This window comes from Cetorhinus maximus, chromosome 18, assembly GCF_964194155.1.
Source record: "Cetorhinus maximus chromosome 18, sCetMax3.hap1.1, whole genome shotgun sequence".
Taxonomy (NCBI): domain Eukaryota; kingdom Metazoa; phylum Chordata; class Chondrichthyes; order Lamniformes; family Cetorhinidae; genus Cetorhinus; species Cetorhinus maximus.
The window spans coordinates 34,351,493-34,366,291 of record NC_135896.1 but is presented as its reverse complement, the minus strand read 5'-3'; the positions used below and the strand labels follow the sequence as shown (position 1 = coordinate 34,366,291).

Here is a 14,799-nt window from a genome sequence, read left to right as displayed (position 1 = left end):
TTGGGGAACACTACTGTCTACCATCCTCCAGTCTGAAGGACAACCATTTACCACAACTTGCTGTTCATCACAATGGTTTCTTTACAAGTCTAAAAATATACATTTTTTTTTTTTTTTAAAAAGTGTCTTCAGCCTGCCCCTCTTCCCCAAATTGCTCCTGTTCCTTTCCAGTGCCCATCAGTTTACAAGTAGTACCTCAAATGCAGGTGGTTAAAAGATATCTACTGTTTCAAAACAGACACCCTTTCTGGGAATTAAGTTACTGTACTTTTGGGTATTACTGCACCAGAACATTAGTAAAAAAATCACTAACCAAGTTTCTGTAGTCTAATCAATTCATCTGAGCCTGTAGATCTTCAGATTGTCCTGAAAAACTAGTCCAGGCCCAAAAAGTTGTGGTGCAAAGGCTGTATGAAACAGACCACTATATCATCCAATGAGACCTGTAGTTATTCAATGAAAAACAGTTCAACATAGTTCTGAGAATCCAAATGGAAAGACAAGGTCTATTCTTTATCCTGTAACCTGGTCAGATATGTCCAAAATACCCAGAAGTACTGTGGTAACATGCTTATCTCCCTAAATATTCTCCATAGTATACCTCCATTAGCATTGCCATCAGGTTAGCTGCAAAGCAACTGGGTTAGTCATTGCGTTTGGGATGTTTTTTGCAAATAGTTGGTGTATTGGATAATATGTACTAAAAAAGTTTCTTCTGTATGGTTGACTTCATAAGACAAACAGTACTCTATTCAAAAAAAGCCACTTCTGTTGGAACCTACAGAGCCTTACATAAACAAGGGAAACTTCTGCTTCTTTGGAGAATATACAAATGAAAGAAATCAAAATGGTGTCTGGGGGTGGCAAGCCTTGTATTCCCCATTAGCAAAAGGGGTAACATGTTAAGAAAACATTGATTTCTTTTCCCACCCTACTGGGATTTTAAATACAGCTGTTAACCATGCTCTTGGTCACTGCAAGTCTAATTCTCATTTTTTGGCCTCTATCTGATAAAAGGACAAAGTGTTAATCTGAGTGTTATCATCAACCTTCTTGCTTAATATATTGACCTGTTTTACCAGTATCGACAATACTTAGTTTAAAAATTGACAGGGATCATAAATGATTTCAGAAAAACGAATGCAGACAATAAGCAATGACCTTTGTCAGAAAGCAAAAAAATTTAAGGTAGTACAGCAGTGCCAATCTACAGCAAGTTAAAAATATAGGTCTGAATTTTCTTGCATTAAGATCTTGAACATTCTGTAATATATTAAGTAGCATTCAACAAGGAAAAACTGATCTTTTCCAATAAGACAAAAATGGCCCATTAAATTTAATGAGAAGGTAAGACAACTGCTGAGGGACAAGACAGGGCAGACATCAGAATACTGGACAACTAAAAAACTTATTGACAAGCTAAAGGGCTTTTCTCGTGCTGACCGTATGCAGTATTGGTGTGATCCCAAACTATTCTGCTCTGGTCTACACTTCATCTAGCAAGTCCCACAAGATTAAGCCCTGTAAGAGACTCATTTTATTTAAGAATCAAAAAACCTCAATCATAAGAAGCCAGGAAAAGTACAACTTAAAACAGGATGTCTGGGAAGCCACACTTAACATCTAACTTACTGCTATATAATATCTACATGCAATAAGTGAAACATTGGAATTCAGATCAATATCAAGTACTGGTTTTGGCCACGCAGTGACAAACAAGCTAACAGTATTTACAGTACCTTCAGAAAAAAAACACAGCAAAGAATTTAAACTAAATTTTTATTTTGCAACATATGCTCAATTGTTAACTTGTAGCTTACTGGTACTGACAAGTTTACAGAAACTCAGCATCAACTGTGCTTCACGGAAGTGTGATACTGTTACAGTTGTCTATTACTAGTTTTTTTTTTTAAACTCAGTGACCGCAACAGCTCTTCAGAATTTGAGTGGAAATGGGTTGCTACTAGTTGTAGTTTGCTCAGTCAACTTCTTCCATTCGTGATGTATCATCATCATCACCTTCTAGTGGTGGCATCTCTTCTGTAGTTGTTGGGCCTGCATCCTCCATGATAGGATCTTCCTCATCAATACCTACAGAAAAGAAGAACTTTTTTTTTCATCCAAAATTTATATTGGAAAAATCTAGAAAAAAATCAATAGCAACTTAAAAAGGGAAAAAAAAAAATCAGATCTTGGAAACCACATCCAGAGAAGAAAATAGTTGGAATTTGGATTAATGTTTGCAGGGGTTTAATAAAAAAAGTTCCAGAATGCTATGGTTCCCATAAAAGACAACACATTTTGGTCAAGATACTTACCAAGACCAAGTTTGATCATCCTATAGATGCGATTAGCATGAGTCTGTGGATCTTCCAATGAAAAACCAGAGGACAGCAGTGCAGTCTCAAAAAGAAGAATGACCAGGTCCTTCACTGACTTGTCATTTTTGTCAGCTTCTGCTTTCTGCCTCAGTGTCTCAACAATTGGATGGTCAGGATTGATTTCCAAGTGTTTCTTAGCTGCCATATAACCCATTGTTGAATTATCTCTAAGTGCTTGAGCCTTCATGATTCTTTCCATGTTGGCAGTCCATCCATAGGTGCTGGTAACAATGCAACATGGAGAGGCAACTAAACGATTGGAAACAGTTACCTGGGGAAAGATAAAGATGAACAAAAACTTAGTGCAATTACAGGATGAAGCAGTGGAGGAGACCATTTAGCCCGTTGTCAACTGTCTGAAATGCTATCCATTGGCACAATTTGTTCCACTGCCTGCCCTTTCCCAATAGCCTAGCACATTCTTCCTCTTCAAAGTATTTATCCAATGCATTTACAAGTTACTAGTGAAGGGCTTCCACCACCCTCAGTAAATGAATTCCAGATCATAACATCTGACCGTGCAATCTTCTGACTCACTGCCTCTTGTAAATCATGTCAAGTCGGAGCACTTTCATTAGATCAGCCTTTAACCTTTTGTTTCAAGAACTTATTTTTTAGTCTCATCACAACTTGGAAATTTTGTCCCTGCTACCACTCTAGTAAATCTTTGCAATCTCTCCAAGGCCTTTTACATTCTTCTCAAGTGTGTCCATAAATGGGCAAAATACTGTAGCTGGGACCCAGTCAGTGCATTACAGGACACTAGTCCATTCTTAACCAAAAGATTGAAATTTGACATGTTACAAAAGGAGATCTATTGAGTTACCCCTATTTAACTGGCATTTATGACCACAGCAGATAGGAATGAGGAATCTTCAGCTTTAACTATAGAGGTCAGTTTTTCTCCCCCTCCAAAAGATAAAAGTATGATCATTAAGTCAAAAATAATTAATCTTACAGCACTATGCAATTAAATTCTATTATTCATAATTATAAAACATACTTTCTCAATTTTCTTCTCCAAGATGTCTTTCATAATCTTGCAGAGATTTTCAAAATTTGCCTTCTTTTCTTCCTGTTTCTTTTTCTCCTCTTCATCTTCTGGAAGCTCCAAGCCCTCCTTAGTTACAGAGACCAAAGTTTTTCCATCAAATTCTTTCAACTGTTGCACACAGTATTCATCAATTGGCTCAGTCATGTAGATCACCTCCAATCCATGTTTTCTTAGCCGCTCCACAAATGCAGAGTTGGCTACTTGATCCTTGGTTTCACCTAGATTAAAAGTAGTCTGGAATGACTATACATGCATAGAGACATATTTCAGATGTCATTTCAGAAGTGTACTTTTTACATACCAGTAATGTAATAGATATGTTTCTGGTTGTCTTTCATACGGGAGACATAATCTTTCAGGGATACCATTTCATCACCACTAACAGAAGTATGGTACCGGAGCAACTCAGAAAGCTTCTTGCGGTTTTGAGAGTCCTCATGGATTCCAAGCTGGAGAGATAAAGAAAAAAATAACAAATACGGCCAGACAGTTCTGCTGTCATGCATTCGTGGACAAAAATCAGTAAGATTTTAATTCCTTGATTGTTACAACATAGTTAACAAGCACAATATTTGCTGCCAAAAAACAAATTGCACCTCTGAAATTATCGAGTCCCAGAATATAAAAAAGGGAAAAAGTCAAAGTCCAGGAAAAGTACTTTACATCAAACTGGACCAAATTTTAAGCTTCAGAAAGCTCTGAAAAAAACCAAACTGAAAATGGGATTGATTAACAGATGAACTTGAGCCCAAAAGCTTTCTCCCTCACCTCATATCAAAATCTGTTGTACAACTCTTTCATTGTATTATTCCACTAGCAGATTGATAGTAAGACTGTCAGTCATTTATGCTCCGAATTCATGTGGTTAAAATTTGGTTTTTGGATGTTTTTGTAGAAGTAAATTAGTGAAAAAAGTTTGCCCAAGTGTGAAAGATGCACAATTAAAGGTTATTTGAGTGCATACTCATCATGCAAGGCTTCAAGAGGAAACACATGGCATCCTTCTTGACTCCAACATGCACTCCCAGCAATGAAGCTTTTTCAGAGCTGTGGAAGGAGAAAAGGGAAGCTGAAGCAACCCCACTGTCTCAAGTCTAAAAAATTATCTGCAACTAGACAAAAAGTCAATAATTAAGAGGAATAACAATCAAAATCAAGGCAGAATCACAACGCCTCTCCAACTCATTGATCAACACCAAGTTACTGCAAATAGTGGCAAGAAAAAAGAAGTTTCCCCCTTATTAGCTCCACTATGTTCACCTTGAGGTTTTTGGAAAATTGCTCATATAGCTTCTTGTAGTTTTCTTTGTCCTCAGACAATTCTGTGAAGAGCTCCAAGCATTTCTTGACCAGGTTTTTACGAATAACTTTTAGAATCTTGCTTTGCTGCAACATTTCACGGGAAATGTTAAGGGGCAGATCTTCTGAATCCACTACCCCCTTAATAAAATCTTGGGGGAGAAATGGTTGACATGTTAGAATCTACGAAATTACTAACAATATCTGCATCTCAAATGAGAAACTACCATTTACTTGATAAAAATCACAAGTGTAAAACACATTTGCATTAGTTATTTCTGCCCAAATACTTACTGAGATATTCTGGAATGAGTTCTTCACAATTATCCATAATGAAGACTCTGCGCACATACAGCTTAATGTTGTTTTTCTTTTTTCTGTTTTCAAACAAGTCAAATGGTGCTCGTCTTGGAGCAAAGAGTAATGCTCTAAACTCCAGCTGGCCTTCAACAGAAAAATGCTGTAAAAATATTTATGATTAGTTTGTTGCATAAGCAATTGAGGTCAGTACAATTTTCCAGTTTGTCATTAAACAGCAAACAAACATTACACTTACTTTTACTGCCAAATGTTCCTCCCAGTCATTTGTCAAACTCTTGTAGAATTCTCCATACTCTTCATTGGTTATGTCTTCAGGATTTCGTGTCCAAATAGGCTTCGTCTTGTTCAGTTCCTCTTGATCTATATATTTCTCCTTAATTTTCTTCTTTTTCTTTTTGTCACCTTCTTTCTTTTCATCTTCTTCTTCATCTGATCCAACATCTTCAATTTTTGGTTTGTCTTCTTCCTCTGTGGCATCATCCTCTTTCTTCTCTTCTTTTTCTTCTCCTTCATCATCACTGATCTCCTTATCTCGCTCCTTCTCCACCTATTTAAAAATTTAAAAAAACTCACTTGAGGGAATCTTATGGATTATCAGATTGATTAGACATTAGACAAATGTTCACATCACTATCAAAATTGCTGTAATGCATAAATTTTAAACTAAAGACTTACAAATAAAGTGATAGGGTAGCCAATGAATTGGGAGTGCTTCTTCACAATTTCTTTGACCCTCTTTTCTTCTATATATTCCATCTGATCTTCTTTCAAGTGCAAGATCACTTTAGTTCCACGACCAATATCTTCACCTTTTAATAAAAATTAAACCCAATGAAGGCAGGTTCTTTTTTTAAAAATATCGGCCTTATGCTCATTTATACAAATGGAGGAGGTATTTCTATATTGGACACAAGTGATACATGTAAAATCTTTCCTTTTTAATGATGGAATAAAATAAGATTAGCATTCCATATGCTTTGAACTAGGTTAACGTTTAGAACAGCTTAGACTCAAATTTGGGTCTGTAATTTAGAACTTTGACATTTATCTACTTGCATACACTACTTACCATGGTCTAGTCTCACTGTGAAAGATCCTCCAGCAGATGATTCCCACACATACTGATCATCATCATTGTGCTTAGTCATGACCGTAACTTTTTCTGCAACTAGGTAAGCAGAATAGAAACCAACACCAAACTGCCCAATCATTGATATGTCTGCACCAGCTTGTAAGGCCTCCATGAAGGCTTTTGTTCCAGACTTGGCAATGGTGCCTAGGTTGTTAATGAGATCAGCTTTGGTCATCCCAATACCAGTATCACAAATGGTCAAAGTGTGCTCCTTTTGATTTGGAATAATGTCAATCTTCAATTCTTTGCCAGAATCCAGCTTGCTTGGATCAGTTAAGCTTTCATAGCGAATTTTATCAAGGGCCTTTAAAAATAAAAACACAATTACTTAAAATGTAGAAATCTGACATGTTTTGGGACAAGAAAGCAGCAAGGAAACAGATCAATAGAACAGTGCAATTCTGGGTTTGTGATTAAATTGAAAAGATTGAACAAATGTTTCACTAAAGAAATATAACTATGGCAAACAACTTAACCTTTACATAAAAATAAGCCATCCAGATGTGTGCTATGATCGACTATAGAAATACAAAGCGTAGGCCATTCATCCCATTGTTTGAGCCATATCTTAAAATTAACCTATCCAGGTAATGTTAATTCCAACCCCTGCTCTTTACCCAAAACACTCAAATTTCTTTAGCCAATTCCAATTTGAAAAGCACTACTAAAACTGGTCCCCACCATCTTTTCAGGTTGCGTATTCCAGACCTTAGCAAATCTCCTGCATTTTCTGTCAATTATCTTAAATGTGTTCTCCGGCTACCACCCTGACAGTTTCTCCACACTTACTGCATCAAAACCCATCAGTTTTATAGATCGTGCTGCTCAAACACATTTTTAAAGAAGAATAATCAATAAACATAGCATGAACTTCATTTCTGGATGCCTACTCCAGAAATTTATTAGGCTCTGGGCCCCAACATTGCTAAGAACTTTCCATTCACATCCTCCATTTTGTTTAGTCACTGGCTGGCTAGAAAAAGTCATGACAAAAAGAATTAGATGTAAAAATGCTAGTATTTATCTCTAATTTGTTTTTATGCTATTTTCTCTGCCCCTTCCTCTTGAAGGTACAGGTATTTTCCAGGGCATCACTCCACAGATGCAGGGCACATTCCAGTAACTGACACCAAATGGTATTATTCAGTTGAACTTGGCAACACATCTGCAGGCTATTATAATGGTAAAGCTAAACCCAATCCTAAACTGGTATATGCACGTAATCACTTAAATAACTTTAGCACCCCTGCCAGCACTTGGCTGAGGTCAAGAAGCTCCCAGACCAGGTACCATCTTCTGTCCATTTGGGCCAGCTTGCCATTTAAAGAATTTGAAACCAAAAATGAAGCAATTGTTTTCCATATTTTGTCTGGCTTAAATCTTGAGTCCAGGCTTCAATCATCTAAATGTCTTCTGCTACTCACTACAAGCATGCATAATGAAAATTTGGGTATCAATCCAGTTCTCATTAAATATGGGCCTATTTTGCTTACCACCTTCACAAGGCTAAGGGGTGAAGGCATTGCAGCAGTTTCTTTTCACTGTTTGGAATATGGTAGCACTGCTATTTATCACCCAGCCCTAGTTAGCCTCAAGAACGTGGTAGGACTTCTGCCACAATGCCATCCAGCAGAATTTTGACCCAGTGGTGGAGGAATAGTAAAACCACACATCAGCTGCCTACATCAAGTGGTTGAGGGTTGGGTACTATACTAAAGCCAAGGCAAGTCGCTGCAGTGCATTTTGCAGCTAGGACACACTGCACCAGTGTGGAGGGAGTGAATTTTTAAAAAGTGAATCTGGGATTTATCCAGATCGTGCAGCCACTTTGTCCTGGTCAGTATCAAGCATCAGTATTGCCAAAGATACGAAGTCAATTAGTTCCAACAAACTCCTGATAGGTAGGTTGCCTTGGGGAGTTCAGAAAGCCACTCACTGCAGAATACCTACTCTGGTAACCATGTGGTTGGTCTAATTGACAGTTATAGTCAGTTGCATGGGCAAATGCATAGTATTCACTGACTGTGGAGTGCATATGAAGAGCTTTACAAATGTATGTTCAAGTTGATAGGTTGGGAGCCTTTGAAATTACACAGAACCTGCTGCTAAGGCTGCCTCAATCCAGAGAATGTCTTGCAGATCATGTGCACCTGTTGAGACATACGGCCCCATAGATGGCGTACATGAGTTCCTATCTGATCTACTTCAGTTACTCAAATCTTTTTAGAACTCAAATACTAGACTTTTGAAAAGTTTGCATTTTTTCATGCTTGGGTTATAGTCTCCCAAATTCTGTGCTGAATGCAGATGAGTATTCTCCAAACTCCACTATTGTAGGTCAAGGGCAACAATCATACAGGAACACCACCTCCATGTCACTATCACCATTTATTGCATAGACCAGGCTGTAGACTGCAGGGAAATACAAATGGGCTGGCCAGAGAAGAGGTAGATGGAATCATGTAGAGGGGTTCAGGGTTATGCATTTGCAATTACAAGGGAATATAGATTCCCAAGAAATTGAGGGGAACAAAAACACCTTGGAGTGTATGTCCATAGGTGCCTTAAAAAGTAACAAGACATCAGATAAGGTGCTCAATCCTTGGCTGAGGTCAAGAGTATAGAGCACCAGTTAGACAGCTAAAGAACTGCAAACAGTTCTGGTCTCCACAATACAGGAAGAACTTGATCACACTAGATTGATTCGAGGATGTTGCCAGGAGAAATGATTCACAAGGCTGCGAATGTTTTCTTCGAGGCCAAAGGGAGATTTTATTGAATTAGTGAGGCCTAAAAAATGGAGAGCAAGGATATCAGGGCATGGATGCGCAGTTGATAATTAGAAGTTCAGAATTTGACCCAGGGGACCTGGATCTCAGCCTGAAAGGGTGGCAAAGCCAGAAACCCTAATCACATGCAAAACATTTGGATATGCACCCTAAGTGCTGGAAGGTAGGATTAGACTGGATAGCTCTTTTGGTCAGTATGGATATGGGCCAAATGGCTTCTTCCTGTGCTGCAAACAAAGCCATGGCATAAATCTTCCAGTATCATAGATTTGACAGTGTATCAGGACCCTGCAGAAGTCCTGCACACATCATTAACGCCTGCAAGTTTAAAGTTCAATGGGCTGATTACTGTTGTCTGGCACCCTCTGCTAAAGTTTCCAACACTGAACTCATTGTCAAGAGGCTTAAACCTGCTTGACACATTAGCAACAACCTGCTCACTGACAAGTTCTGGTTCCAGCATGGCCACTTGGCTTCTGACCTCGTTACAGCCTTGGTCCAAACATGGACAAAAAGAGCTGAGAGGAGAGTTGACTGCTGTTGACATCAAGGCAGCATTTGACTGAGTATGACATTATGGAGCCCTAGCAAAACTGCAGTCAATGGGAATCAGGGGAAATACTCCATTGCTTGCAGTTATAACTAGCACAAAAGGAAGATGGCTGTGGTTGTTGGAGGTCAATCTCCTCTGTTCCAGGACATCACTGAAAGGTTAGCTCAGGGTAGTGTCCTGGGCCTAAACATATTGAACTGCTTTAATGACCTTCCCTCAATCATTAAGGTCAGAAGTGGGGATGTTCCCTGATGATTGCACAATGTTCAGCACCATTTGCAATCAAATTCTGAAGCGGTCTGTGCCCATATGCAGAAAGACTAGGACAACATTCAGGCTTGGGCTGACAACCAACATTTACCCCACTTAAGTGCCAGGCAATGATCATCTCCAACAAAAGAGAATCCAATCATTGCCCCCTGACATTCAAAGGCACTACCATTGCTGAATCCACCACTAACAACATCCTGGGGTTACAACTGACCAGAAATGGAACTGGACTCACCATATAAATACTGTGCCTACAAGAACAGTTCAGTGGCTGGGAACTTGAGTGTAGCTCACCTCCCAACTCCCCAAAGCTGCTCCACCATCTACAAGGAATGTCAGGAGTGTGATGGAATACTCTCCACTTGCCTGGATGAGAGCAGCTCCAACACTCCAGCAGCTTGACACCATCCAGGACAATGCAGCTCACTTGATTGGCACCACATCCATCACCTTCAACATTCACTCCGTCCACCAACTTAGTGGCAGCATCTACAAGATGTACTGCAGTAACTCACCAAGGTTCTTTCAACAGCACCTTACAAACCTGTGACCTAGGACAAGGGCAACAGATGCATGGGAACACCACCTGCAAGTTCCTCTCCAAGCCACTCAGCATCCTGGCTTGTAAATATATCGCAGTTCCTTCAGTCACTGGGTCAAAATCCTGGAAATCCCCAACAGCACTGTGGGTGTACTCACACCACATGTACTGCAGCAGTTCAAGGTGACTGCTCATCATCTTCAAGAAGAATTAAAGATGGAAGTAATAAAGTGCTGGTCTATTGCCACCCACATTCCAGGAAAGATAATTATGCTAGTTAATACCTGGTTTAACTCCATATTAGTCAGCATAACTGAATTGAGCACCAAAACTTATCGAACTTACCTGAACAAAGCTACCATTATGGTAATAGTGCATGTCCTCCTTCTTCCATCTTTTCTTGGCCTGTTAAGTCTTCCCCAGTGATGGCTGCATTGACCCATTGAAGCCTCAGCTGGGGTTGAAAGGCCCAGCTGCAAGAAATGGGAAAGGTTGGGGCTGCAGAGAGTGCTGCAGGCAGAGACAATGCACATAGCATTGACAATGACTGGAAGATCTGGGCCACTCCTACGTTGACTGCAGCAATTCAGGCAGTTCCCATTAAGGTTAACTAGGGATTGGCAATACATGTTGGCAGTGCCAATAATGCCCATAACCATAGTGTGAATAGAACATGATTGAAAATATTGATATGTGGCAATCAGTAAATTAAATGGTCAACTAATCTGTTTTTGGCCAGTTGGCTGAACATTAGCACTCGAAGTTTGAGAGTTCACAGTCCCAATCTAGAGTTCAATCTAAGGAAACTCAGTGGGTAAACTCTAGCCAGCATTCAGGGACAGGATGCAAAGTTGAGATGGCTTCAATGTTGCCTGCACTGGAATCTTAACATCACAACAGGATGTTAAGACTGCAATATAAAACCAAAAAAAAGTTGTACAGTTTGTGTATTCTACAGTAGATGACTTGAGAAAATCTGCTGGGGACTGTGCACTGCAGTAAATCACTATTACTGAGTGCAGTCCCCAACAGTTAAGCACTATTAGGATCCATACAGGGATAAGGATCCTTAAAAGTGGTTCCTTTACATTAAGTCTGCACATGAAAGGTGCTGCATTACACAATTTGATGTATATATAGTTATGAAGTTTAATTCTGACAAATGCCAAAGCGGTGAAAGAACTGTCAATCTTATTGGAACTGGCAAAGCTGTCAATGGATTCAAATTTCAAAACGTCTGGAGTTGAGAAAAAAAAAATCAGTGCTTGATATTTCATTGTGTTGACATAAGCCTGAGTATTATTATAGGATTTATGCTGCAAAGACTGATTTTACGAACAGTGGGGTGCCTGTTAAGCAAGCAGTTTGACTGACAGCTCCAAGTGCTTATTGAGTAACAAAAACTCAGATCTTGTGACATCATTAGACATTTTGTCAGCATAGCTCCTGAGGCTTGTCCATGGCAGATACTCCTCCATGCCAACTCACCTAGTAAGGGAAAAAGGATGGTGGTAGAGAGCACGGTTTCGCATGAGTTGGCACAGGGTCTATAAAGGGCAATGGTGGATCAAGGGGCATGGGATGAGCGTGGAGCACAGAGGCAGTCTTCTGCCCACATTCCAGGTCCAACTTCTAATCCAGCCTGCCCTGGAATGAAAAATTGGAACTGAGGGCATGTCATATTTAAATATAAAGGTTCAGAGCTGTGCCTGCGCACTTGACCCGGGAGTGAAAATCTGGGCCTTCCTTTCTGGGTTATTTTAACCGTTGATTTCTAGGGTATATTAGTTTGGGATGCCCTACTTCAAAGGGAATATGCTTACTTAGTACCTGAACTGTCTCTTCAAGGATAGAGTGGAATGGGACTGATTGAGAGCGCTGGTTTGGACCCACTGGCCTTCTTCTGGTGTCTTAATGACTAAAGCAGAGTGGACTGCTGACCTTTATGGTATTTAGGTCTATGTTATGCAAGCCATTTGCTTAATATTTAATATTAGTACTTCACTGGAGTTCCCACATTGGGGAAATTAAAATAAATGGTTTAAGACAGTCCAATGGTAGGCTATTTGCTAGGTTACAGCAAGTTACAAAAGGAGATGGACCATTTCTAAAAAAAATTGAATTTAAACACTATTGAGATTACTATCATAACAATCCCCCACCAACATCTTTGGAGAAGTCACTATTGACCATGAACTGTTGGACAAGGCACATAAATGCCATGGCTACCAGAGAAATGTCAGAGGGTGGGTATCATGGTTGCATGGCTTATTTGTGAAATACCAATGCTGCTCCACTTAAGACGCAAGTTAAAAGGCTTCTATAATTTTCAATCCAGTTAAAACAAAAAGGTACTCTGGCAGATATATAGTTACACCACGTTGACATAGATCTCCATCACTGGGTCAAAATTCTGAAACTCCGAGTACCATAAATACACTACTACATTGTTCGACAAGACCCACTAATTTCAAGGGCAATTAGGGATGGGCAAGTACTGGTCTTGCCTGCACAAGTTAAAAAAAACAGCCTTCAAAAAGTTGCTAGTATATGGCAGATTTGCTGCAAGCACTAAAAAAAACAAATCCAGGTCTTGATTTAGTGATAGCTGTATTCAAAATCAGCTGCAATATTTCCTGTACCACCTCCTTCCCCAACATTGATCCCTTAAAATCAACACTAAACACAGATTATCCAGTCCTGCCATCTCATGGCTTTTTAAATAGAGAGCTTTTGTGCACATTTAACAGCCAAATATTAAGGCATTTTTGTTCTGAAACTTTGGGGATCCCTCTGATGTAGAGTTTTAAAATATTGTCTTTCTTGATTAATATCCTTAAATGCAGCAGGTGGATGCATCGAGGCTAGTCTCAATTAAAGCTTACTGAAATTTGCACCAAGAGAAAACACACCTAGAGTTCTCTCTCTAAATTAGCTCCAAGTTATACCCAGAAAGGGGTTGGAAAGAAATTGCACCATGTCAAAACAGGAGTGGACTCCTATTATGACTTGATATAGTCCATACACCAAATTTAACTTCAGCTATCCCAAAAGGATTTGCATCCATAATAAACCCCCTGATTCTACCAGTCTCTTGCCAAAGAATCAGATTTAGCAGGAAAATCATTAGAAGCCACTGTACTAAGTCACACAAAAAAACACTTTTCACTAACTTGGGATTTTCTTGGTATATGGCTGGACTTACCTTCATGTCTGAGCCAAACTGTGTTTTAAAACATTGTTTCCATAGTGGTACTTCTGTACTTAGTTCCTCATTTAAACTAGTCCTATAAAAGTTCACCATTTCTTTATCAAGCTTAACAAAGGATCACCAAAAACATTAATGCTTCTCATTTCAGATACTGAGGAGCCTGACATATGCAATAATGCATTTTTTTCTTCCAAATGGAAGTACAACAGTCAATTGTGGAGTGCACCCTCTATTGGGAGTTGGGGGGCGGCGGCAGGGTAAACAAATTTCCCACCTACAACAACTTCCAGAACAATTTTAAACTCCCACCACTCAGTAAATTGGTTTGATGTTGTGAAGTAGTTGCATTTTATTTATAGCAGAAAAATGCCTCACTGCAACTTTTCAAAAAAACACCACGAACGACATTTAAACTTTATTGAGGGTGCTAAATCATGTGGAAATGAGAAAGTTAGATCTGGATAACAAGTCACTTGAAACCTGACTTACATCAGAAGAATTGGAAATGAGCTCTCTCAGAAAAATCTCTTTGTTGGAGTAAAATGTATTGATGATCAAAGACATCAACTGAGCAATTTCCGCCTGAAAGGCGAAGGTCTCAGTTTCTTCCTCCATTGGCATGTCCTGCGTAGCTACCGGAGTTTCTTCAGGCATCTGTTGTTCATGTAACAGAAGAGGGGGGAAAAAATGAATAATAAGGTTTGACGAACAACTAAGAACAGAACGCGATAGCGAGAGGTCATTAAATAAAAACGGGGTGGCAAAGAAGAAATTGGTTTTCGTGGTAGAAGCCGAGTGACTCCACATGCGCAAGCTGACTCCACCCACCAGGACAAGCTTCTAGAAAAGTCTGAGTTACCAGAAGGCTTAGCGTGATAATAGCGCTTGACAATGAACCGACAGCAAGAAGGCATCGTTCCGAGGAAAACCAGTTTTTTCCTTAATAGCCATATGAATTTAATTACAACCTGCGTTAAACAAAGACATCATTCCAGAACATTCTTACAAGTCAGTAAATCGACTCGACGATTTAAAACTGTGATCAAACTAACGTAACCGTTTCGTATTAGGATTCTCAGAAGTATATAAAAAATTAAATCAAGCATCGTGACTAGAAACCGTAGCTTTCAGCATCGTGTTCTGGTAATTATCTACTGACAAATCTTCAAACCTTTCTTAATTTTTTTTTTACCTTCCTTCAGGACGCTAGTGCTCCGAGATTCTAAGATAAATGCGGCTGCTATTGCC

The 14,799-nt window shown here is 39.3% G+C and overlaps 1 protein-coding gene across 1 annotated transcript; it reads right to left on the bottom strand.

The window, feature by feature from the left end:
* Positions 1-1,762: 1,762 nt before the first annotated feature.
* LOC144693053 (heat shock protein HSP 90-alpha) lies at positions 1,763-14,205 on the bottom strand. Its single transcript, XM_078562364.1, has 10 exons — positions 14,041-14,205; positions 6,125-6,491; positions 5,731-5,864; positions 5,291-5,602; positions 5,029-5,194; positions 4,696-4,886; positions 3,737-3,884; positions 3,385-3,653; positions 2,319-2,652; positions 1,763-2,091 (listed from the first exon to the last, which is right to left on the bottom strand). Exons 1-10 carry the CDS (start codon positions 14,203-14,205, stop codon positions 1,979-1,981), a joined length of 2,199 nt encoding a protein of 732 aa, XP_078418490.1. The 3' UTR covers positions 1,763-1,978.
* Positions 14,206-14,799: the final 594 nt, after the last annotated feature.

What these genes read in the sequence shown, in the direction of transcription:
- LOC144693053 (XM_078562364.1), bottom strand. Translation starts at nt 14,205, where the DNA reads ATGCCTGAAGAAACTCCGGTAGCTACGCAGGACATGCCAATGGAGGAA. An exon ending in ACATATCTATTACATTACTG is followed by an intron (nt 3,654 to 3,736) that starts GTATGTAAAAAG and finishes CTTTTAATCTAG; the next exon opens with GTGAAACCAAGGATCAAGTA. An exon ending in TGGAGAAGAAAATTGAGAAA is followed by an intron (nt 2,653 to 3,384) that starts GTATGTTTTATA and finishes ATCTTTCCCCAG; the next exon opens with GTAACTGTTTCCAATCGTTT.